Raw genomic sequence first — 24,755 nt, 5'->3', positions numbered from 1 at the left:
ACTTTTGGGATTGGCTGTATAGCCAATACATCCTTAAGATGTACTCAGTACGTTTACTATTCTTACGTAGTTCAATGTATAGTTATTATCTTATAATTTTACAATTATGTCAATATATAATGATACCTCAGTTATTACTTTATAATGGTATACAAATACGGTTTCGTATGTCAATGTCAGTAATTTCACCATCAGTGAATTCATTGCCAGCGAACTCAGTGTCGGTAAAATGTTGTCGATTAAAACATGGGCGATGATTCGATACAAACCCTTTTAGGAAGGGTATAGGAGTGTTCTTCACTTGAACAGCCTCAGTTAGCCCATATTAGGGCTATACTCCTCCGTAGGGAACTATATTTAATATTAATAAAATAACATACATACGTAAAATGGTGAAATGTAAAATAGTTATGACTATTTATTTTCAGATATATCACAAAGCATCAACTAATTGTGACTAAACACTTGAGACTATTCATGTGGAAGTCAGAAGCCTGTTACATTTCAGACAACAACGTATTTTCCAAGTGTCTACATCAATATAAACTAATGTCATCTTATAATTTATAATGTAAACGGATCTAACTAGTAAGCAAGAATTTTCAACAAAATTACTTTCGTTGACATAACTTTACATACATATATCAATTTTTACTCGAGGCTATTGAAGTGAAGAGCAGTGCATGTTCTTTTATAACTTAACTATTTCTACATCTAGCAAACAAATAGAATATTGCACATTTATTAACAAACTGAGGAAGGAAGGTCTACTTTGACTAGGATCTTTGAAAACGCGTTGTAAGTAACTTTTCTTGGGCCATCTATAGATATTGACTCCCATTAATATTCGGAAATATTTAAAAACGGAGTAACTTCTTCCTATCGAATCAAACAACTTAATTTCCAATGGGATGTTACAAAGCTTAGTTTACTATACAGGGTGAGTCATCTAACGTTCGCACCTTAAGTATCTTTGTTGTTTTTAAAGATACATCAAATGTTTTAAGAATAAAGTTGAATGGTTCAGTGGGGCTCACACGATACTAAAAATATTTTTGTGTTCATAATTATGCCAATATACAATTTTTGTGTTTATAATATACAAATAGTAATGTTTTCAATTTTTTGTTACATATTATGTAATAAACTAGGCCTCCGAATATGAAAAAGTAAATGAAATTGTTTTATCCAATATTAAGAACGTTATTCTACTTTGAAGTGAGTCCGAATATTAATAGCAGTCACTGAATATGAGTAGATAGCAGATCTTTATACAAAATAATATATTTATGGCATCAGTTTAACACGTTAAGCGCCCTTGTCAGGTTGTATCAGTCACTGTTAACTGTATACAATTTAAAAAATTATATTCTTCTACTAATAAATTTTAAGTAATTTGGAGATTATAAAAGAATGCAAATATATTATATGTTACTAAGTAAATTTTTAATGAACATTATTAAAACAATGGTTAATAAAGTAATTAACGGCTAAACAGAAAGGAAAACAAAACTGGTTTGATGCTTAACGTGTTAAAATATAAACATTTGTTTAATCATCTGAACTTTGGGATATTGATTCAACTTTTCATATTGTTTTGTACACGTGATTTATTACACGTGGCATTTATCATTTTTGCATATTCAATTTTCTCACGACCCTCTTTTTACGAGGTGAGAGCACATCGAATAAAAGAAAATTCGTTTTTGTGGTCCTTATTGTTGCTTCGTTTAAACCAAAAGTTTCATCGACACAGAATGACCCCTCGTCATTTGCCAAGAAATCTAAAATTTTTATTTTCGTGTTCATAGAAATAGATTTTCTATTTTGATTACACAATCCAACAAAAAACAACTTTTTTCCGGTTTTGCAATATTCACTACGTGATTTTTATAGATTTTTTCATGGCAAGAACAAATCCGGAAGCAGAGTTGCTCTATCACACACCGTTTCCGAAAGATAGCGACTTTTGTAAAAAAAAATGCACCAGTATCTTCAAAATCATGTAAAAAGAAAGGTCAAGTGTAATTGCATAAAATCCGCAGCCTATACATGAGAATAGACTGAATGATCAAGTAGGAGACTTGAGATCAGGTGATAGGTAGAGAGAAAGAACATTAATAGGAAAGTTTCTTACTTTTTTACTGGTATGTAAAGTGGAGGAACAGAAAAAGCATGTTTTCTCTATCTTCTGGGAGATCAACAAAAATATATTGAACACTCGGTCTATTCTCTTACGTCCAGACTGCGGATTTTATGCATTTATAACAAAACATGGTATGTAAAAGAATACATACAGTACATAAAACAAAACTGCCTAAAATATTAATAGCAACATGTATGCTGTGTTTAAAAGATTAAGAAATATACTACTAAACATTTATTTTACAAAAAATCCGCAATCTACTTATGTGTACGAGGCTATCCCAATTACTAAACTAACTTATATATATTGCCAACAGTATATCTTGTTAGACAGAAATTTTAAAAGATAAATGCAAATATAAATATGTTTTTACTGAAAGATTACTAATATGAAATCGAAAATTTTTGTGTTATAAAATATACTTTACGAGTTTTGATTTTAAAGTACATAAAAAAACTTGCGCCACCACGGTTCACTTAGAAATTTGTACAAAGTGATTATAGTATCCTATTTGATCTGAGGAGAAAAAAGAATTCGTAGCAGAACGATGTTTTTTTTATTTTTAAATATTGTACCCGGCAACTCTGATACAGTTCGTAAGTGTGATCCCGAATTATGTTAATTATTACGGAAGTAATAGCATTAGACTGTGGATGTTTACAGAAGTGTATTAGAAATCTACTGAAGACGACTTCGAAATTTCTGAGGCATAACATTTTGTACATATTATAAATTCCTGCCCCAGAATTGAGTAATCTATACTTGAAATTTCTTCTAGGAATGTAATTTTACAGACTTGTTTCTTTACTCTGAACGAATAACCAGCTGCAGTCTAGTAAGAATTTGGAATTATTTTCCCAATTTACAAATTAATAATAACATCGAGTACAAACAGTTAGGAAATGCAAAATTTCTATACTTTTTCTTCCTTCTGACAAAAAATTGGTTCTTTGCGAAACATTGTGACCGTACTATGAGCTCTAAACGTTCATAATTAGAAATGTTTTGAAAATTTGTAGAAGAGGATTTTGAAATCTCTGAAGTATTAAATCAAATTTTGTATCGTAAAATTTTTACCTCAGCAAAATATCTGAGACATTGAATCAAATTTTAATCATAAAATTTCTGTCTCACATTAATTTGGGCTTGAAATTTATTTCGAGAATGTGATTTTATCGATCTTAAACGTATACATTACATTTTTTTATTTTGAACAAATAAACAGCCGCAGTCTATCAAGAATTTGGAATTCGCTTCCAAATTTAAAAAAGAGTAAAAAGTCCAGTATAAATTCGTAATTTCTGCGCTTTCTTTTTCACAAAAGATTGTTCCTTTACGAAACTGCATTTGTAATTGCACTAGACTGCGAATGTTCATAGAAATGCTTTCAAATACCGAAGGAGGCGGCTTCGAAATTTCTGAATCATTAAATCAAATTTTAATCATAAAATATCTACCTGCGAACAATCTATACTTGATTTAAATAACGTAATTACACTATCAATTACAATCACATAAATTTCAATTAATGCAATTTCATTGTTAAGATAAATTTCAAAATTATCCTGAGTAAAATTGTACGCGTTCTTAATTTATATATTACATTTTTTATTTTGAGCGAATGAACAGCCGCAGTCTAGCAAGAATTTTAAATACGCGTCCGAATTTGAAAATTAGTAGAAAATCGAGTATAAATAGTTAGCAAATGCATAACTTCTGTGCTTCCTTTTCTTCCTTCTCACAAAAGATTGTTGCTTTACGAATCTGTGTCGTAGTGATGTTCGCAACCAGCTCTAACGCTAGTAAGTAATCCTAAAGAGTGAAAATCTACTCTTAGTTTAAAGTACATTAATCAGACTAAATTTCCTATCGCGTATTCGGTTTTCGGCATTTCTTTGACTGGCCTCTATTACGTTTAATTCTTTCTTTCCCATCGTATGGCAATTTTTACAATTCAAACGCTATTACTACTGTGTGTCTCTTCATATTTCTTATGGACGTGATTATATTAATACGCGTTTAAAGATATTTTTTTCTTTTATAGAGAAAGAAAGAGTTAGACTCTCCAACACGGAAATTCGGCGTTTGGTGGGTTCGATTACGATTCATATATGGGCAACGGGTGTCCTTCGGAGTTGAATACCCATTTGTCCAAATCTATTAACTGCCTCGTATCGTCGAACAGCAAGTATAAGTATTTCAATGTCTCGGCGAACCAGAAGCTCTCCGTCATGTCCTTTTGCACAGTATTGTGAACGTTCCTCACGTTCCCGATACTAGTGTAACCCTTCTCCACTTTCGTATAATTCTCGAAAGCCTGGTGAATCGTACATCATTGATACAAGTGTACAAAATTTACTTACAGTGACTCTCAATAACATTCGGATACATTTTAAAGCGCAATATTGGATTGAACAATTTCATTTTCTGTGAGATGTTAAAAGTCTCAGTTTACTACAATCCACGACAATATTATAAAGCCCTCCTGGAATTTTCGTGTTTGTATCGATATACATGTATCGATGTATCTAACTTTCTTATACTTATACCGAATTTGACGTAACGTGCATATAACTTAGTTATATCTATAAATGGGATATTTCAAATTTTTATTCGAGACCTTAATAAAAAAGTTAAAAACTCTTCTTTTTTTCTTTGAGATCCTGACGAATTGCAATGTGTTCCAATTTTACATATTATGTAGTAAATCAGATCTCCTAACATTCCGAAGAACATGAAGTTGTTTAATCCAATATTAAAAAAGTATGTATTTTGAAGTTTATCTGAATATTAATGGGAGTCACTATATTTATCTTAAGGACGTTCACGAGCATTAATACACAACATAAAATGGATTTAGAATTAATTTGTAATTATTTCAATTTTCCACGTGCTGCATTCGTACACAGAACGAATCGATGCGACGTTGCTGAATTATCAACGTAATTTACCTTCGTCACTCACAGCCAGTGATGGGTTCTCGACTCATCACTACCGATGACCGACGTCGCGCTTAACGTGTTACGTCACAGATAATTTTTAATGTATTAATTCTAGCATTCTAATATATGGTTTTAGCACTTTTTGATAGGATTATATTGTTTATCTTCAATAATATCCTCGAAGTTAATATTATTTCAGTTTTAAAATATTTTTAAATCATGTATTAAGAATTATACAAAATTACAAAATTCTCTCATTGGTGCATCTATACTTTCCCATAAATTAAATGAAAATTTTGTCATTCAACGTAAGAATTCAAGATATAATAACTTTTTTAACAGCCACGCAAGTTATAAAATTTTCTACAGTGTTTTATTAATGCAATATTTCTTAAAAACTCTTAAAATTTCAAATTTAATCGTTAATTCAATAAAAAAATCTGCAACCATATTAGACGGTTCAACTTTGAATATCTCGAGTTTTAATGCTATATTCAGTTTTCGAACACATGTAAAGGATACTTAAATTAATACTGATTGTAAGTTAAAAAAAAATATTTTCCACGTGAATGTCCTCAAATAATAAACTATTCGATTCGCTTACTTGAAATATCTGCCATCCCCAGTCTTGGAAAGTTTTGTTTCCCGTGAAATACCACATGTAAAAGAGACTCTCGATAAACTCGGGCCTAAGTAAATTATGCGCATCGTTTACTTTCACATACATATCCATCGACTTGTCACCTTCCGCGTTCTGTAATCAAAAACAATTTCAACTGCCTTCTGGTATAACTGAAATTATTACTTGATTAATTACCTGAATATTGAAATAAGTAATCTCCGGTGCAAGGAACGTGGGTTGAATCGCATACGTGTGATAACAAGTCTTGACGATTTCGTTAGCGAGATCCATGTGATCCGACGGTAAACCGTGATGCACGCCTAAAGCTAAGGTACCTCCTAAGTAACACGTAAGATGATCCTACAGAACCAACAAAAATAGGTAATTTGTGACATCAAATGATTTTTATGATGAATAGATATGATAAGAAAAGGATTAGTATCTTACCATTTTTGGCGTCAAGTCTCTGTTTGCTCCTACTAGTTCAGCTATGAATAGATATTTATTAATTGCTGTACGTCTCACTAAGTGTTTCTGAGTCCCAGCAATACCCGACAGGTAATCGTCCCGTAGACTGAAAGTATTTTAACGTTCACTTGTTATTAGATTTGCATACATTTGTAGAAAAATTCACTTTTCAACCGAGGACAGTATTATTGGAGGCGTGCGAGAACCGGAAAATTTCGGATAGTGTCGGGGCGAGAATTTTTCTTAGAATCAGAACGAGTTTTCGAAAATGCTCGGGATTGTCGAAAACATTTGGTATGTAATAATTATGATATTTTATTTCAAATTTTCTTGTAAAAAGGCTAATTATTACTTTCATTTTATTGAGTCTCATAACATTAATCAACTCCTCAATATTTTTATGAATTCCAAACATTTTGGAAATTTCAGGATAATCGAGAAATTGGAATATTCTTGAGAATCTCGAAATTTCCGTTCTGTTTTGATCACCGGGTTTTCGCATATCGTTATTGGATACTTACTAATTGATGGTTTTCCCTGTTTGAAGCCACTGCTTCAATAAATACTCGTAATAGCTATCGCCACGCGCACCCAGCGTGATCGTCGCATGGTCTCGGAATTGTCCAGTATTTGCGTTAATAAAAATCGGTACTAAACCGTCATGTTTTTCTAACTGATGTACATGGTCCGAAACTTTCGCAGCTGCCTCCTAAAACAATGTATTATTAAAACGTTGACTCATTATTTATTTATTTAGTCATTAAGAAATCGCATACGTGTGATAACAAGTCTTGACGATTTCGTTAGCGAGATCCATGTGATCCGACGGTAAACCGTGATGCACGCCTAAAGCTAAGGTACCTCCTAAGTAACACGTAAGATGATCCTACAGAACCAACAAAAATAGGTAATTTGTGACATCAAATGATTTTTATGATGAATAGATATGATAAGAAAAGGATTAGTATCTTACCATTTTTGGCGTCAAGTCTCTGTTTGCTCCTACTAGTTCAGCTATGAATAGATATTTATTAATTGCTGTACGTCTCACTAAGTGTTTCTGAGTCCCAGCAATACCCGACAGGTAATCGTCCCGTAGACTGAAAGTATTTTAACGTTCACTTGTTATTAGATTTGCATACATTTGTAGAAAAATTCACTTTTCAACCGAGGACAGTATTATTGGAGGCGTGCGAGAACCGGAAAATTTCGGATAGTGTCGGGGCGAGAATTTTTCTTAGAATCAGAACGAGTTTTCGAAAATGCTCGGGATTGTCGAAAACATTTGGTATGTAATAATTATGATATTTTATTTCAAATTTTCTTGTAAAAAGGCTAATTATTACTTTCATTTTATTGAGTCTCATAACATTAATCAACTCCTCAATATTTTTATGAATTCCAAACATTTTGGAAATTTCAGGATAATCGAGAAATTGGAATATTCTTGAGAATCTCGAAATTTCCGTTCTGTTTTGATCACCGGGTTTTCGCATATCGTTATTGGATACTTACTAATTGATGGTTTTCCCTGTTTGAAGCCACTGCTTCAATAAATACTCGTAATAGCTATCGCCACGCGCACCCAGCGTGATCGTCGCATGGTCTCGGAATTGTCCAGTATTTGCGTTAATAAAAATCGGTACTAAACCGTCATGTTTTTCTAACTGATGTACATGGTCCGAAACTTTCGCAGCTGCCTCCTAAAACAATGTATTATTAAAACGTTGACTCATTATTTATTTATTTAGTCATTAAGTTATTTATTAAACAGGCTGAAAGCACTTTTATGCACATGAGAATATACATTAAGCAGAAACATTAATAAAGCAAATTACACATCGAGTTATGAGAGCCAGATTGTTCACTTGTATATGGGAGTACAATAGTATAAAAGTACTACAAAATCATTCAATTCATATTACAGTTCAATGAAATTTACCTCGAATTTCGGATCACCTGTGCTGCGACTTAAGTCACGAAATTCTAACTGAATCGAAGTAACTTCGCTGGTACTACTATCGGGTCCCCATCTGGGCCCATGAGCAGTTTTCGTGCCGAGATTCACGTCCGAGAAAGGAACACCGGACGACGTGGAGAACGCCGGCATCAAACGTTCCCCCAACGCGTTCTACGAATTACATCCATTCAATTTCAAGCCATAATTGTTTTAAATATACAGACGGCAATTAACTTACGGCTTTGTTTAAGAATATCTTGTCTCCTGAGAGATGATATGCTGATAATAGACCGCCTAATACTCTAATCGTAACTTCGAATAAATTAACGTCCCTACTTACAGTGAACACTAAATTTTTCTCCACCCACGTCCGGGCTTCTAAATATTCTGAAACAGAACACGTATTTCCATAATGACTGGCATATTTTGTAATTGTATATAATGAATGTCTCACAATTTTTTAGACAACAGAAACATGAGAGTGAATAATATACTACTCAAAACAATTATGGTATCACGAAAATTGTGTAGAAAATTACCCAAGTTTTCAAGGTGATTACTCAGCAACAAATTATCACAAAACGATTTTTCTTTTAGAGCTTGAAACCTCTATTTTAAAATGTTATCTATAGATTGTTGAAGACTAGCTTACAAAAGATAGACTATTACCATTATTTAAGCCCATTATGTACATAGTATCAAGAGAATCGACTATAGTAAGACCTAAGCCGAACCATTCATAATATTTCCTTGAAATTGGTTTCACATTATCATAGCCCCAGGCATATTCTTTGTAACCATTCCACGAATGTTTAAACGCTGCAACGACAGCTTTCTGCCTATTATTTTGTGGCCCTGAAAAGTGGATAGACTCATCAATAGATTAAAAATTGTATTTAACAAAAAATTATATTTATCAAAAAGTTACCATTGAATTTAAGCGCATTTGGTTTAGGCTGAGGTGGTTCACCGATTTGATCGTCATCCACTTGGTTTATTTCTGGTTGGAATTCAGGCTCTTCTATAACTTCACCGCCTCCTTTATGTTCCTGATTTACATTATCCACTACAATATCTTCAACTGCCTATAAAAATTGGATGTTTCAAAGGAATTGAACAGTATACAAAAGTGTTTGAATCAGATTTTCAATACCTTTTCATACTTAAGAGTATCTTGAACTACCTCTATGTTATTATAATCGCTTTCATCTAAAACTCCGCTTTTATTATCACCCGGTAGCAAGTAAAATATGACTAATATAATAGTAATGACTAAAAAGTAAAGGATATTTCTCTGAAACCTCGACAATTGGTTCCATTGCTGCAAAGATACAATTTTTTTTTTAAATCTCGTTGAGAAGCAGAGAATGATACAGTATATTTATTTTTTATACAACTCACCCTCCAGAGGCTACGTGATGTTCCTCGCGCGAATGTCGCGCTTTCCTGGATATTCAAACTGATATAATCCGACTTCGGGGAATCTCTCGGCGGAAACATATTTCCTCGTGGAGGTTAAGATGTTCTGACGAGCCTAGCAATGATAACAACAGGCCAGAACCGCAGTTTGCGTTGCGATAATGCCACGATTGACCGTTAATTACGCCGGTCTTCATTTATGAGTTTCGCGTCTAACATGCTTTTCAATTATTATTATTATTTAACGTCCCTTCCGGTATACCCGCACAACGACCGCCGTGGACCCCCGCGACGAATTGTACCTCATAATGTTACGTGCACCATTCATGTCACCATAGAGATAATACACGTAGAGTAAGTAAGTGAGCCATAGGGACCTCTGCAAGTGGAAGAAAAGAAAGAAACGATGGTACTATCTGTCCTTCTCTAATGGTGCATGCGTGCTATGTAGTAGCAGCAGCTTGACTCCACCATATTTCTTCTGTTGTGAATAGTGGTAGTGATGGATAGAACGCTAGAACTGCTACTTTCGAATCATTCATGATTTGATCACGTTCGTTCCCAATTACGGTGATTTTTCACAATGATTTGAATGCCCAACTACACCATTATTCAATGTATTAAATGGTATGTGCAGTGACCCGAATCATAACTGACAATGAGTATAGAACAATTTAAAATATTTCCTGTTGCAGCTATATCATTATCAGCTTCAAATAAACATTGTACATTGTACAGTCGAATAGTGCCCATCACTAGTTCAGATTCAGGAATTTCAGATCTGACGTTTAATCGAGTTCGGCCTCAGAGTCTGAATCGGTATGCGGACTGCCTGCTATTTAGGATCTCTACCCGCTTTGACGGTTTCATGTATTTTCCCGACGACTCTACGACGGCTTTCCGACGGTTTTCAGATAGCTTTCCTAGCTACTGATTCTTTTCTTTCAGCCCATTTCAGCCGAAGCCAATGTAGCCAAGGCCAAGACGAATGTATATTAATGAGAATTGATAATAAGGATCATTGATGTGATTAAATCTAAATATACGTATATCGTAATTTGCATGAACTGAAATAATATTTTAGCTTTTGGAAACTAACATATGCATCCACGTTTTCATTCTTCGCTTCAAGGACTGTACGAAAACTTGCCTAAACACATGCGAAAAAAATCCTTCTTCATATAATCAATGCTATCGCCGCAGTTTAAATAAACTAAACAAATGATTTTCTAAATAACATGCAGTCAGATGACGCAAATTTTACTTTCAAAATTATTTTTTCAAGAAATTCCTTGCATTCCAAATCTGTCATCGCACTTGGGATCTAATGGTACTTCAAATTGAAAAAAATAAGTTCATCATTAGATTGCCCTGTAGTAACTTGTAGTACGTACGCCCAAAAAATCTCACGGAGTTCCCAACATTGTTATTTAATTATTTATTTTAGACGTCTATATAGTTATAAAAAATCCTATGGACTCCCCAACACTGGGCCTCACATTCAAACACTGATCAGAATATCAGGATTCACACTATTTACAGACGCAGCTGGCCATGAGTCGCCATGAGTGCTATCACTATCACTGCTATCGTGATGTGAGATTGGATTGGGATTGAACCGATTAGACGGTTGCGTTCTGCATGGTTCTGCACATGCAGAATTAAACCGTAGCGAACATATTAAATTATCGCATAATTATACATTAAAAATTATAAATTAATTAACAGACTATATAAGTAGTTCTTAGAATGAAGTATTTTAAATTTCTTTACACCAATACTCGCATTTTAAATCATCATTCCTGTTCAAGTTTGAAATAAATGGAAATTAACTAATAGCAAATCGATCTTTTTTGCAATTATACGTACATAAGTGAAAGAACCCGAATTGCTAGAAGAGAAGAATACGTCTACGCCGCAACGAATCGATAATACCTGAATAAATTGTAACAGTACTTTGGACATTAGAAGTATAACACTCGCGCTAGTGACACAAGTGCAGTTGGCCTCGTAAGATTAATTATGCCTTCCCGGGCTGAAGATATACTCAAGGGCTTTCAAGTGTATGCTTTTTTTTAAATATATTCTACCTGTTGCAAATAGATCTTAAGTAACTTGGCTAGATGGTTGTTTATAGGTTATAGCTAATAACAAACACATTTGTATTATCTATTAATAGTGATTAGTTTTGCTTCTTAACTGTATTGTTGATATTTATTACAGGAACTGGATGAATTTACGTGATGCCTACACCGGTAAAATATTATGGCAAGGGAACGAAGATTTGTAAGTATACATTTTTATGTCGAAGTATTAATGATGAATTGGGAGCTTAAATATATTAAGAATGTATCGTAATTAGACAATTTATTGATTGAAGGTCTGTACCTGACGTGGAACACGAGGCAAGGGTGCCGAAGAAGATACTGAAATGTCGAGCAGTGTCACGAGAAATTAATTTTAGTTCTGCAGAACCAATGGAAAGGTTTAGGCTAGAACAGAAGGTATTGTTCAAAGGTCGGTGCCTGGAAGAGTGGTTCTTTAGATTTGGATTTGTAATACCTAACAGCACCAACACCTGGCAAAGTATGATATACGCTGCCCCAGAGAGTCAAATGATGCCTGCTAATATTTTAAAGTAAGTTTATAATTCATTGTAGTTTCTCTACAATTGTTCATAGAAGTTAATACTCTTGTATATGTTAGAATACTTTAATTATAGCTCATAACAGCGGATTCATCAATATTTTTAGTCTTATCGCAATACGTAACTTTTATCTGCTTTCAGTGGAAATGTGGTGATAGAAACGAAGTTCTTCGACGATGATTTATTAGTCTCTACCAGCAAAGTTCGTCTTTTCTACGTCTGAGCAATAAACGTTCCATATCAAATATTACAAGACATGGGACCAACAAATGTGTCTCAAAATAAAGTCAGAGACCGGATGGCATACGATGATAATATCGAAACAATGTTCATATTGAGCATACTTCTACGCACCTACTCTGACAGCACTTTGCCGAATGTATTTTCTCACATTTTGCATGAGCGAAATGTATAGCACATTTCGGCTTGACAAGCTTGAAAAAAAGTTACTTGAAATTTGTGAAATGTGCACTTTCGAAGGCACTATCTTTATTTAAATACAAATGAACGTAGCAAATTTTGTACATATTGTAATACACTACACTGATTCAATAAAAAAAATAGAAAATATGTGATAGTGTTGATACTTATGACGTTTCCCTTACCTCGCGAAGCAGTGATTTGACTTGTAGACAGGACAAATAAACGTGAAATTGTTGGGGTTTTGAATAAAATTAATTGGGACGTAGATGAAGATGGGCATCTGGATAAACCTTTTATTTTTCTATTCTACACTGTACTATTGATTCGCGGTGTATAAGCAATACATTTTTGAGGCTTCACTACCCCTCTTGAGGGAGTTCACGTTGAATATACTCTGTCCCCTACCCTGTCTGTATCGTACAGGTGTAAGGAAAAAAAGGAGGAAAAGAGAAAAGAAATAGCAGAGTTGCGGAGTCGCTGTGGTACCCACACGAACTTCTCAACAACCTGGCCTGGGTGATTCAATTATACCGTCCGCCTATCCTTCGCTCGGTCTGGCCAACGTCCGGGGCCGCGGGTTTTCGATTATTCGGCGGTTTAATTAATTTAAACGAGACGGAAGCCAGACGGGACTGCAATGGATTTAAAGGAAGAAGACGAAAGTGCGAACGATAGTGGCAGGCAATTGTTTTTGGTCGGGGCACCGAGAGATCCGCTGGTGTCTACCGGAGCGATCGTCGCCTCGGCTGGTGGACAGGATGAGATCAACCCCGGCGGAGATCTACAGTCGACCGCTCTCGCCGGTCTGATAGGCGTGCAATCTTCCTCGGTTTGCTTTCCGACAAAATTCAGTAAGTGCACCCTGCCACCCCGGAACCTGATTTAATTAACTGGCTCTCTCTACCTGTCGTGGGCTCCCGTAAGTTGGGGCAGTCCTCAATTAAATTATTGCTAAATGCATTAAGCGAATCGTCAGCCCTTGTTTTAAATAGAGTTAGCGGTAATCTGTTTAAACAGTTATGAACCATTTTACGCCGTGTAAAATCAAAGGGATTAACCGCGGCCGGCCATCGAAAGATCGTGCGGCCGGCCGTCGAAAGATCGTACGGTCACCCGAAACGATTCCCGAGCTGCAAATTTCCTGGCGACCGCAGTGACACGATGATTAGAATAATTCATGTAACAATATTTGAACTCCATTGCAGTGCAAATTAATTCTGGCTAAAATCCGCATTGAAATCATAGTCAAAAGTTTGTTACCTTTCAGTGTACCTGAGAGTCTTTCAACTTCTCTGAAACATGTCACTTAATTTCGTCGACATTAGAAGAATTCTTTTATTTCAAGTTTCATTTTGATAAAACACTATTGAAATTCAAGTTAGAGGACCCGGAAATGTGGGGAGACCTTTCAGATAGCTGTAACGTTATTATACGATACAATGAGTGGTTCAAGTAAATGTTCCACTTTCTGTTCATGTCATAATATTTCTACTCACTGTCTTATTCTTCTACAATTTTATATTTTAAAGATATTTTGTGCCTTATATCTTACATCTAAAAGATTTTTTGTTCTATAATTTTATACCTTAAAGATATAAAATAAATTAAAGTTATAGAAACTTATATTAGAAAATTATATTTTTCTATAATTTCACTTACCAAATATTTAAGATATCTTAAAATTATGAAGAAATAAGCCAATGAGTATAAATTGGAATATTTAGTCCATTCTATTCATTTAGAAAAATTTAATTTTTGCTTGTGTGCATGCTAAGCGAGTCGGGAATTGTACCATTAATGTGAATCTATTTCACTCAATTGAAAGTACAGGGGTATATCGGCTATTATTAGGTGCGCCGATTATACTTATTGTTTAGTTTGATGCCTTAAACAACGTTGAATCATTATTTAGGGTATACGTACACTTCAGTTGGGATGGAATGAATTACATTCTTTTGTAGCGTACGATTTCTCGCCAAGTCCGGGAAGCGAAGACAGACAATCGTCCGCAGTTGGTAAACGGAAACAACGCCGGTATCGCACCACGTTCACCAACTTCCAACTGGAAGAGTTGGAGAGAGCCTTTCAGAAGACACACTACCCTGACGTGTTCTTTAGAGAAGAACTCGCTCTACGTATACAACTGACCGAGGCCAGAGTGCAGGTATTAAACATCTATCATGTAAGCAAATGGATGATGTTACTGCAACGAACTAACAAACTCTGAAGTCCTTCGTTTTTCTAATTCGACTATAATTTCTCATGATTTTATACAGGATGAGTCGTCTAATACTTTCATCTAAAATATCTCAATTATTTTTTATGATACGAGGATCGATTCGGTGGTCAAATTCTCAGTCACATTCTCGCTATTCTATTTAAAAATCGCTATTCATCGAAGTCTCGAATAAAAAGGCAAAGGGCATGATTTTTAACTTTTTTATTAGGATTTGTAATAAACATTTGAAACAATCCGTTTATAGATCTAATTGTAAGTAAGTTATACATGCATGTTCAAAGTTTCATAAAAATCAGTTAATATTGCTATGTGCTAAGAACGAATAGAAATGTCTAAAACCTTAGCTCTTAACGACTTCCGGTCTACAACTGAGATAAATCGAAGAATTTTGTCATGTTTCTATTGTCTAACTTTTGTATGCTTTCATCAGTTTTGTGAAACTTTTTCTCTTAGCATATAACTTAAATCTACAAACGGAATGTTTCAAATTTTTATTGGACATCATAATAAAAAAGTTTAATATAATTCTTCGCGATTCTGACGAATGGTAATTTTCTTAAATTTTTTGTTAAATATGTAGTAAATGAGACCTCCTAACATCTCGAAGAAAATGAGAATGATCAATATTAAAACAGTTATTCTATTTTGAAGTGTATATGAATATTAATAGGAGTCACTAATAGATAAGATTAAAAACGAATTTGTTCGTTACAACCGCGAAGTTGAACTTCAATATCTGTCTCCAGGTATGGTTCCAAAACAGAAGAGCAAAGTGGCGTAAACAGGAGAAGCAATGCAAAGTGAGCACTCACTTGACCTCGCATCTGCCACCGTCCGACTGCCAGGAAGTGCAGCAGCAGCAGCAGCAGCAACAACAGCAACAGCAACAGCAATCGGATCACCTGCTGCTGGAGCCACCGTTGGGCAGCCCGCCTCCCATATATCTGGGCATGGAATGGGCAGGATTCTCGCCGTACAGTAACACGGCAACCGCGTCTCCTCTCGTAGTCAACAGCATGAACAAGCCGTTAGAATCAGAGACGGACGACAATCCGTTGCTGGATCCGGAACTGTTGCAACTGAAAACTCCTCGTTCCTAATAGTACCCACCCCGAGTCTTCTACACTGTAGCGTAACTCGATAATTAACATTCCGTATATTGAACTCTTTATCGAAGAACAAAGTGTCTAACGATGCCTCTTTAATATTACCGTCGTATCGTGCAATATATGATCATCAGAAGCGTTGCGGTACCAGTTTCAATTGGTACGTTAGACGCGAGTCCTTCAAACGCTATTTTCATACGGTTTATTCAATGAATTTCAGTATTTATCTATTTCTTACTATGATTCTATTCCTAACTATACCATAGCTGAATAGATTTCGATTTCCTCTAATAGAAAGTCTAAAGAAGTAGATGGACTGTAAAATTAATTGGATAAAACATGTTAATTCGTTCAAACGCTGTTTTCATGCGATTTATTCAATAAATTTCATTTATCTATTTCTCGGTATGATTCTATTCCTAAGTATACTGCACTTGAATAGATTTCAATTTTGTCTAACAGAAAGTATACTCCTAAACAAAAATTATGGTATCACAAAATTTGTTTTGAAAATTGTTCAAATTTGAAAGATAATTACTCAACAACAGATTATTGTAGGACGATGATTTTTCTTTTAAATTAAAGCTTGGAACTTCTACTTTAGAATGTGATCTAGAAATTTTTAATTCACAATAAATTTAATGAGCAATTTTTGACATAAATTTCGTGATGTCATAATTTTGTTTAAGTAGTGTCTAAAGAAATAAATGGACTATGAGATTAATTGAATAAAACGTACTAAGAAGTTCAAATGCTGCTTTTATATGGTTTATTCAATGAATTTCAGTATTAATTTATACGTTAGTACGATTTTATTCCTAAGTATAGTACTTGAATGAATTTCAATTTTCTGTAATAGAAAGTATAAAGAAATAGATGAACTGTGAGATTAATTGGATAAAACGTATTAAGACAGCATGTTTCGTGCGCGTTAAACGCGAATCCTTCAAACGCTATTTTCATACGGTTTATTCGATGAATTTCAGTATTTATCTATTTCACAGTACGATTCTATTCCCAAGTTGGAGATTAATTGAATAAAACGTATGAAGACAGCAAGTTTTGTGTCTACTCATCGAAGGACTCATGTAATTATGAGGATCTCAGAGGAAAAGTGTCGGAACTAGCAAAACCTTTTATTGGACTTAATAAAAGGAAATTACGCTTCGAAATGTTAAGACACGTTAGTGAAGTTTATAATATGTAATTAGATAACTTATATCTCTTTTATAATTTTTTAAGGAAATTGCGCTTTTCCACTGAGCCTTTCGATTTAGTATATGAAGGACCAAATATTTACTATGAAAAGTCGAATATATCTTGAAATATTGTTACATAGGATTTTGTAAAGGAAAAATATATACGAAGATTTATTCTTCTTACGGATTCGATGAATCTCTAAGCAAAAAATTGTTCAGAAGTGTATGTGATGTTATTAAAAATCGCGAATGAAGTTTTTACTATCGAGAAACTATAATGAAAAACTGTCCCAGCCATAAAATAGTAACATCATGTTTATTCCGTGCACATATATTACAATTCATTGAATCAACTAAGTTATTTAATCGATTGATTTAGGAGCAAGTAAGCGCTTTCAGGGTGCTTTGCTCGGTCTTTCCAAACGTGGAAGAGATTCAGTTTTATTTCGTTTATTAATTTCTCAACAACAGATTTTCCTGTTCACTTTCGAAATGCGATACGATAATTTTCGTTTATATCGTGTTATCTTGGTTAAACTTTATACCGCCGGAAAGCCGAAATATCAGCTCGAGAATCGATGAGTACTTTATATATCCTCGATACATTTTTGTGACTTTTCAAAGACGTTTTGCTAACGCTGGCGGTTTAAAGATTAAAAATTAATAATCGGCGTGGGTATATCACGAAACGATCGTGTAAGCACCCTGAATGAAATAAATTAATGATCGTGTCGAATGGTACGTTTTAAATTATGCCACGTACGAATACTCATCTGCGTTGTTCGGCGTACGTTCGATATACTGCTTATCTATAAGGGCCTCGATACATTTTTTGATCATGCTGATTGATGGTGCAAATGTAACTTTAGATTGACCTAGTACCTGCAACAAAATATTAATTACACGCTTTTTAAATTTGAACGATTTGTCGCGTTTAAATAAAACCGAGGGCAACCAGGGTTGTAATTGGCAATTAAATCTTTATTTCAATTGAACACCAACAAATTAATATTTAATTCAAATTTAACTAATTACGAATTAAAATCATTTAATTACCTTCATAAGGAGAAATTAGAATTTCAATTCTTAATTAAAAATAATCCAATGAACGACTTAAATTAAAGAATTTAATCGTTAATTATTAATGCGGCAATTTAGAAATCTTCAAGCCTGGTTGGAACAAGGGATGCTTCACCATAAATAATAAATTTTGAATTTTGGTGATGAAGTAGATGAGGCGTACTCCCATTAATATTCGGACACACTTCAAAATAGAATAACTTTTTTAATATTGTATCAAATAACTTCATGATCTTTGGGATAATCGGAGGCCTCTGTTATATAATACGTAAAAACAAATTGAAAAAAAATTACTATCCATTAGAATATCGAAGAGAAAAGAAAACAGCTTTTAACATTTTAATTACGATCTCCAATAAAAATTTGAAACTTTCTGTTTGTAGATCTAAATTATATCCACGTACAGAGTCTACATCCTTAATGTATGATTGAGTCCTTCAACTGATCTCATAGAAAACCTGTTAGTATTTAATCAAACACGTTAATCGAGGATTGACAGAACGAGACATAGAATTACTATTTTCAGATCTTGCTCTCACAGGAGAAACTAATAATACGAATAGGTCGAGAATTAATGTAAAAACAATCGGCGACTTAACTCACCTCTTGTACGAGTTGATTGTGTCTCAGAACCTTACGACTCTTCATAATACGAACTATGGCTGCTTGCAGGTACAATTTTCTGTCTTCGTCGACGCTTCTATGCGTGCTCTCGACATCGTGCCGCTCGTGGGGCACGTCCCGTTGCAACGCCCCGATAATACGAAACTTGGTTCTCTTGTTATAATAATCGAAGTTCAACGACAACACCGTGTCCTCCTTCAATTCCCCATCCGTCGATTTCTTTAAGATTCGACAATCAACGAGGCTCGACACGTGTTTGACCAATTGATCGTGCGATAAGTGTAACGAGGCGGCGGCTTCCCTGCACGGTATCGAGTCGCAGTGCTCGAAAAGAAACAAGAACGCCATTTGGTATGTTTGCACGGTGACCAAATACGGCTTTTTCAGATAATTGAACTTCAGCTCGCCTTGGCAGAGCTGATGCAGCCAGGTCAGCTTCCGCCCGTTAAACTGCGCGTGATAAAAAGTCTCAAACGCCTGTATGGATTTCTCCAGCTGCTGGGGAATATCGAGGGGACCCGAGGACGGCGGCAAGCCCAGTGGCCACGCGCCTGCTTGCAACACGTACACCATGAAACCGATCCCTAACTGATTCTTCCTGTCACCCTCCCGCAAACTGTTCGCGAACTTCGCGTTCAAGTCCGCCGACACCGACATGTCCGTAAACATACGATGCAGCTTGTTCGTGAAATCGTAGCCGCACGCCTGCTTCAAACGGTCGATCATCGACTCTTCGGCGTCCATCGATTGCGACTGTTGGTGGATCAATCGTTTCGCCAGCATCCGCGCGTAGAACTTCTGGAAAACGTCCTTGTCGTCGACGTACTTGAATACGATGATGCACTGCGCCAGCTTCTCTTCAACCTCGCCTTCCGACCCGGCCATCGCCGATTTTTTCAGCAATGAGTCGCAGTATTTAGCCAGCTGAGACACATTGAAATATACAAGTTGAAAAACGCTGGGCGGGTTGTTACGAGCTACGATAATTTAATGTTACCTACTAGTTCGGGCGCTCTAGGCGGTTGCCGCGGTACTGACGTGTAATTCACGACGATCGAGCATGCCTTGTCGAGGGCGGTTACGAACGCTTGATCACCTCTGAACACGTCTTTGATCAATTCCGAATATTTTCGGTGGACGTCCAATATGGTTTCAACGAATTGCGTGTGTATCTGTACAATAAAATAAAACGAATGAAATGAATCTGTTTTTTTTATTAATGAAATTAACATCTCCGGCAGCGGCCGCGCTCGCATGTGTGTCAGCAGAAATCTAAAAAATTACCGAAATACCCACAACGAAACCCGGACAGCAGCCCTACCATATACTCCGGAGTACCATAGACCACATCCGCCTGCAAAACAATTTACAGATAGCTACGAGTGTATTCAGTGGTGACACGTTTGGAAGAAACCGTGCCGTTTTATTTATTCATAATAATATCTTTTGATTTATAAATAAACATAGAAAATGACACTTCGGAGTATGTAAGAAAATTGTTGCTCAAATTTGGGAGGAATATCTAAAAAGGAGCAGATGGAGTCAATTAGATGTCGAAAAAGAAAAGAAATAGATAATGAAGCAAAATAGAAATGAAAGAGAGAGAGAATGCGTGAGAGTGGAGCGAAAGAAAAGAACGAACGATTTAAAGTAGTAAATGTAAACCAAGTCTACATTTCTTAGCTGCAAAGTTAAAATAGAATATTATTATTATTATTACTGTCCAAATTTCATAGTAAATGTTTCAGTTATTTCTTTAGATTTTGGCTAACATACAAACAAACGCTTCCTCTTTATATAGTAATGAGATAATGAGGTCGTATATTGTTCCTTACGTTTTCCCCTTGCAAAGAGCTAATTGCTTGCAATCCCTGCTGTGTGATGTGTTGCGTTACTTTCTGTACAAGTACTGGTAAACCCGAAGATAATGGCCTTAACAGGGGATAGAGGAGCGATAAGTCTCTCCTACGCTCATTCTCTATCATACTTTTCCCTTCCGTGTGTAATAATTCTAAGTGCGTTGCTATCATTTTCTCCTCGCAGCATTGTCTTACCTGCAACAGGTATCATTGTTGTGCAAACCAAGTCAAACTAACAGAAATACAGGATGTTCTCGAAAATATAAACATCACATTGGAGAAAGATTCAGTACGCTAATATAAGAAAAGACATACATATGAACATATGAGCCGATATGTCCTCGTTTCCGAATCATTGTTGTTTCTATGTGAAACCTGTTATTTAATAATTTTCATATAAAATGTTCGATGTGTCTATCCTAGGTTTCAATGCAGGCTTCTAAACGTCTTAGATAAATCTTCTCACTCTTATCTTAATTTATTTAAAAAATGTAATCTTTGTTTCCTATAACTGCGTATAATAGTGTCTATATAGCAGATAAGCAGCATTACTTATAAATAGTGAAAGGAAACAGTCAAAAGAGTCTCTGAGAATTACTGGACGGTAAAGACATTTACATTTCGGAAATAAGATCATATTGGGCTATATGTTCATATGAATTTTCTTTCTTATTTTAGCATACTAATCATGCCCACATTTTCGAAAACGCCCTGAATGATATCTGAGAACGAGGGCGTACTTTAGGCACAGAGCTCGCGTGAAGAAACTTATGAGCACGAAGTTCTTCCTGGATAAGCCGCCATGTAACCGTTTCCATGTAATGCGTTATGTCCGACTGTTGAAGCAACTCGTTTGCTTCTCTCATATAAAATTCTCCGCTAGCCTCGAGGAAGGGAGTCTCGAAAATTTCTTGGTACAACTGTGACATAACAAGTTATTCGTAAGAAAAAGAAAAATACTGAACCCTCTATAACGCCGTATAATTCAGATATAATATTCTGGTATTAAACCATTTACTGTGAGTCACTTTAAAATTACTCTATCCGACCCAAGGATCAGATGCTGGAAATTCATATGTATCCGTACTTTAATTACTTTTACGGATTACTTGCAGTGTTTATATTTTTTGTATTTAATTTCTCCATACATGCATAAAACCCGCAGTCTAATTATAATTTTCTAAATCTCAAGACGAGACACGCGTTACAGAGAGTTAAAGGATATAGAATAATATAAAGCAAAAAGATTTTTACATCTACTCGACCCTTAATTTTGTACTCTTCCACCCGAACGAAACTCTGTATGACGCCACGAATAACTTCCGTACTCGCTGTAGTGGCAGTATGGACCCTGTCGGCATGGATGTTCTCCAAAAGTAGAGACACCAGTTGCTTTCTCAACGGGGTGATCATTCTCGTTTTCCAAATATCTAAACCTAGCTCCCCGATCTCCATCTGTTCCTGGCAATCGACGACCGTGGCGGAAGACATGCCGTAGACCAGCTCTGCCTCGGAAAACTTTTGCTTTTTAATGTGTTGTTCGTTCAGATATAAGTACAATCGATGCAAGTAATTAATGCCCTCTGAATATTCTGTCCAGGCTTGATGGTAGGCCTGCAGTAAATTAGATTCACCTTGGGCGCGAACTTTCGTTAACAACTGGAAGACATGATTGTCTAAAAACCTTTTTGTTTCGCAATACAACTGATCGGCAAGCGGTTCCGGATATGCCACGCATAGCGAGTACACGTCACTAAAACATAAAATATACAGAGCCATACATAATAAATTGAGGAACGTTATGTTTAACAGCAAGGTAATAGTTAGACAGCGGATTTTTATGCAAAATAAAAGATTTATGATTGTCAATTAAGAAAATGCATTTCAGATTGCAATTTTCTTTATCATTGCATCATGTGTACGTTTTTTAAATTTGTCTTTCCGATTCAAACGTATCAAAAATATTGACAAAATTCACAGATGTACTACCTAACATAATGTGCACTATATAATTTTTACAACTTCCTAAAACAACGATTTCTATTCGGAGAAAATTCATAGTTTTTAAATTCTGGAATAATGAATTTTAATCATGCTGGTATTTTTTCTTCAATTCCGATATATCAAATTATTGGAAAAATATAAGTAAGAACTATCCAATTCAATCCATCCATAATTTATATTAAACAAATTTTATAAAATTTGCAAATTCTCCAGCAAGGGATATCTTTTGAAGTAGGATCTTCGATATTTTAGAGATTTTTCTCAGTTTCTTCACGTTTCAAAAGTTTTGAAGAAAAAAACAGATGTATTACAATACGACTAGTACACTTGAGAATTATTTCAAATCGTTCGATTCCAATTTCCCTTATTTAAGCATTGTAATATTCGCTTTTTGAATGTATGCATCACATAATACGTCTATACTTCCAGCACATTCAATTATATCATAAATGCATAAAATCCGCTGTCTAATAACAATAGTAATTAAAAGAAATGTAAAAAGTACCTGAATCTATCATACCATGTCGTACGTGGAACATACGATAACGTTATCACACCTTTCACAGTTTCTTGTAATGCCTGCCATGTTCGCGTGAAATCAACTCGTTTAGGCTTTAGTGACATTCTTCCACGCGATCAACAAAATCCCACAGACTTATAAACAGCAAATAATCACGTATACAAATTCTATAATATGATTACGAAACTTGTAAACCTGGAAAAGAAAATGATTACGCGAATTATAACATATATGCCAGTGGATGAGAACAGAGAATAGTTAGGCAAGTATTAAAAGTGAAAACGATTAAAGAATATTAAAGCCAAGCACCTGAAATATATTCCAAGAATAATCTTTAAACTATAGACACAGAAAGAGCAAGCCTGCAAACCTTTGTCCAAGTATATTGTACACATCGCCGGTTTAAAAATAACGTAAAAGTAAAATATATATCACAGCGTGAGTTTTTATTTTACGGCCGTCCCAGAATTTCGCCGCGACGTAAAATCGTCCAATTATTTCTTGGAATATATCTGTACGTTCTCTGGCGAGTAACTAAACAGCTATCGCTCGGTAAATAGTCGCGCAACGGGTCGGTTAGCGTTTTCTTAATTAAAACGGTATAAACATCCTGAAAGCGTGAGCCAGGAACGAACAAATTTCCCTCCGTTATTATTACGGGTTATGGTTAAATTTAAACGATACATCTCTCTCGAACGATCATCGAACGTATTTTTAATTATATACTGCACGTGCGAACGCGTGTTACGAACTACAGCTGACTGAGTATATCGTCCAGATGTTCTTGATCGACTAGCCACTAACCAAAAAAAAGCTCGTAGAAAGGGTTGCCCGTGAATCTGAGCGTCTCTCGATTGCAGATCGGACGTTAATTACTGTCGCGATATATAAATCCTACGGACGCGCTTCTCCTCGCTGGCTCGTAAATCATTCCCAGTTGCAAAATACATGACATTTACAATGACTCGTCTTGATCGAACACATCTCCACTCTATCTCTTTCTTTCTTCTTGTTTTCCACCTTCTTGTCTTCGGTTCAAAACCACCGTTTTCGTTCGACCGTCCGTACGTTCACCGTGAAAAATAAACTGTACGGAGAATCAGCGAACAAAAAAAAATATAAACTCTCGTTCACGTTTCGCCTACGATGAGCAACGAATTAAATGCAAAACACCGTGCTGCCTCGGGTGCTCTCAATAACATTGCAGTGCCATGTTTTTCCCCTTTTGCTCTTGACTTTACTGGGATTATTGGAGGGGATGGTGATGGATCGGCCACCGAATTCTATAGAGGCCCTACTCTCGATTAAGAATTTGTCACAATTATGTAAATTTTATAGAAATGTCTGATATATATAGAGTTTCATTTTCTCAGATAAGTTTCTCTACATATTCTCGTTAATATTTAAAATATCTACTTAACGTAAATTTTCGCAAAACAATTGTAAAAAATTGTTTATTACCAAAGTTCCCTTATTAAATATGAAATATCGAATTTC

General features: G+C 35.2%; 5 protein-coding genes across 12 annotated transcripts in view; 3 read left to right on the top strand and 2 right to left on the bottom strand.

Moving 5' to 3' along the window:
- Positions 1 to 6,708, top strand: part of LOC108622227 (uncharacterized) — a 28,316-nt gene extending 21,608 nt beyond the window's left edge. Inside the window, exon 4 of one of the 2 annotated variants that reach the window (XM_026811325.1) lies at positions 6,335 to 6,708. In XM_026811325.1, the coding sequence (XP_026667126.1) occupies positions 6,335 to 6,401 (67 nt within the window). In that variant the 3' untranslated portion in view covers positions 6,402 to 6,708. Of the gene's footprint in view, positions 1 to 428; positions 1,117 to 6,334 lie in introns of those variants that run through there. The other variant, XM_018019955.2, reaches the window with a different exon arrangement.
- PrBP (Prenyl-binding protein) overlaps positions 1 to 12,773 on the top strand; it is a 30,583-nt gene extending 17,810 nt beyond the window's left edge. Inside the window, exons 1-4 of one of the 4 annotated variants that reach the window (XM_026811328.1) lie at positions 10,056 to 10,184; positions 11,781 to 11,843; positions 11,938 to 12,195; positions 12,346 to 12,773. In XM_026811328.1, the coding sequence (XP_026667129.1) occupies positions 10,150 to 10,184; positions 11,781 to 11,843; positions 11,938 to 12,195; positions 12,346 to 12,427 (438 nt within the window). In that variant the 5' untranslated portion in view covers positions 10,056 to 10,149 and the 3' untranslated portion in view covers positions 12,428 to 12,773. Of the gene's footprint in view, positions 1 to 10,055; positions 10,185 to 11,325; positions 11,621 to 11,665; positions 11,695 to 11,780; positions 11,844 to 11,937; positions 12,196 to 12,345 lie in introns of those variants that run through there. The other 3 variants (XM_026811326.1, XM_026811329.1, XM_026811327.1) reach the window with 3 other exon arrangements.
- alpha-Man-Ib (alpha-Mannosidase class I b) lies at positions 1,593 to 9,646 on the bottom strand. The gene is made up of 11 exons (XM_018019954.2): positions 9,540 to 9,646; positions 9,292 to 9,459; positions 9,067 to 9,223; positions 8,808 to 8,993; positions 8,377 to 8,525; positions 8,121 to 8,309; positions 7,694 to 7,881; positions 7,152 to 7,278; positions 5,906 to 6,070; positions 5,693 to 5,842; positions 1,593 to 4,463 (listed from the first exon to the last, which is right to left on the bottom strand). Exons 1-11 carry the CDS (start codon positions 9,636 to 9,638, stop codon positions 4,245 to 4,247), a joined length of 1,797 nt encoding a protein of 598 aa, XP_017875443.1. The 5' UTR covers positions 9,639 to 9,646; the 3' UTR covers positions 1,593 to 4,244.
- Positions 12,774 to 12,814: 41 nt separating the features above from the next.
- LOC108622240 (homeobox protein ARX) lies at positions 12,815 to 17,432 on the top strand. The gene is made up of 3 exons (XM_018019981.2): positions 12,815 to 13,478; positions 14,589 to 14,791; positions 15,613 to 17,432. The coding sequence occupies exons 1-3, from the start codon at positions 13,265 to 13,267 to the stop codon at positions 15,964 to 15,966; spliced, it is 771 nt and encodes a 256-aa protein (XP_017875470.1). The 5' UTR covers positions 12,815 to 13,264; the 3' UTR covers positions 15,967 to 17,432.
- Positions 17,433 to 17,468: 36 nt separating this feature from the next.
- On the bottom strand, positions 17,469 to 24,588 carry Cul2 (cullin 2). Of its 4 annotated transcripts, none has more exons than XM_018019972.2 (8): positions 24,063 to 24,588; positions 23,244 to 23,453; positions 21,989 to 22,487; positions 21,475 to 21,654; positions 20,711 to 20,929; positions 19,877 to 20,047; positions 18,855 to 19,799; positions 17,469 to 18,053 (listed from the first exon to the last, which is right to left on the bottom strand). In XM_018019972.2, exons 2-8 carry the CDS (start codon positions 23,360 to 23,362, stop codon positions 17,922 to 17,924), a joined length of 2,265 nt encoding a protein of 754 aa, XP_017875461.1. In that variant the 5' UTR covers positions 23,363 to 23,453; positions 24,063 to 24,588; the 3' UTR covers positions 17,469 to 17,921. The 4 variants fall into 4 exon arrangements, with proteins under 4 accessions (XP_017875461.1, XP_017875462.1, XP_017875463.1 ...); XM_018019973.2 differs by lacking the exon at positions 24,063 to 24,588 and adding an exon at positions 23,568 to 23,928; XM_018019974.2 differs by lacking the exon at positions 24,063 to 24,588 and adding an exon at positions 23,629 to 23,928.
- Positions 24,589 to 24,755: the final 167 nt, after the last annotated feature.

This window comes from Ceratina calcarata, unplaced genomic scaffold (assembly GCF_001652005.2).
Source record: "Ceratina calcarata isolate Rehan_Ccalc_2016 unplaced genomic scaffold, ASM165200v1 scaffold211.2, whole genome shotgun sequence".
Taxonomy (NCBI): Eukaryota; Metazoa; Arthropoda; class Insecta; order Hymenoptera; family Apidae; genus Ceratina; species Ceratina calcarata.
The sequence above is the reverse complement of the archived record's forward strand: the minus strand, read 5'-3'. Positions and strand labels throughout refer to the sequence as shown.

Coding starts and splice junctions, on each gene's coding strand:
- alpha-Man-Ib (XM_018019954.2), bottom strand. CDS start 9,638: ATGTTTCCGCCGAGAGATTCCCCGAAGTCGGATTATATCAGTTTGAAT. Junction 9,224..9,291: donor ATACTCTTAAGTATGAAAAG/GTATTGAAAATC, acceptor CAATTTTTATAG/GCAGTTGAAGATATTGTAGT. Junction 8,526..8,807: donor CATAATGGGCTTAAATAATG/GTAATAGTCTAT, acceptor GTTCTGTTTCAG/AATATTTAGAAGCCCGGACG.
- LOC108622240 (XM_018019981.2), top strand. CDS start 13,265: ATGGATTTAAAGGAAGAAGACGAAAGTGCGAACGATAGTGGCAGGCAA. Junction 13,479..14,588: donor TTGCTTTCCGACAAAATTCA/GTAAGTGCACCC, acceptor ATTCTTTTGTAG/CGTACGATTTCTCGCCAAGT. Junction 14,792..15,612: donor TGACCGAGGCCAGAGTGCAG/GTATTAAACATC, acceptor ATCTGTCTCCAG/GTATGGTTCCAAAACAGAAG.
- Cul2 (XM_018019972.2), bottom strand. CDS start 23,362: ATGTCACTAAAGCCTAAACGAGTTGATTTCACGCGAACATGGCAGGCA. Junction 22,488..23,243: donor ACATGGTATGATAGATTCAG/GTACTTTTTACA, acceptor TTTATGTTTTAG/TGACGTGTACTCGCTATGCG. Junction 20,930..21,474: donor ACGCGAGCTCTGTGCCTAAA/GTACGCCCTCGT, acceptor TACCTGTTGCAG/GTAAGACAATGCTGCGAGGA.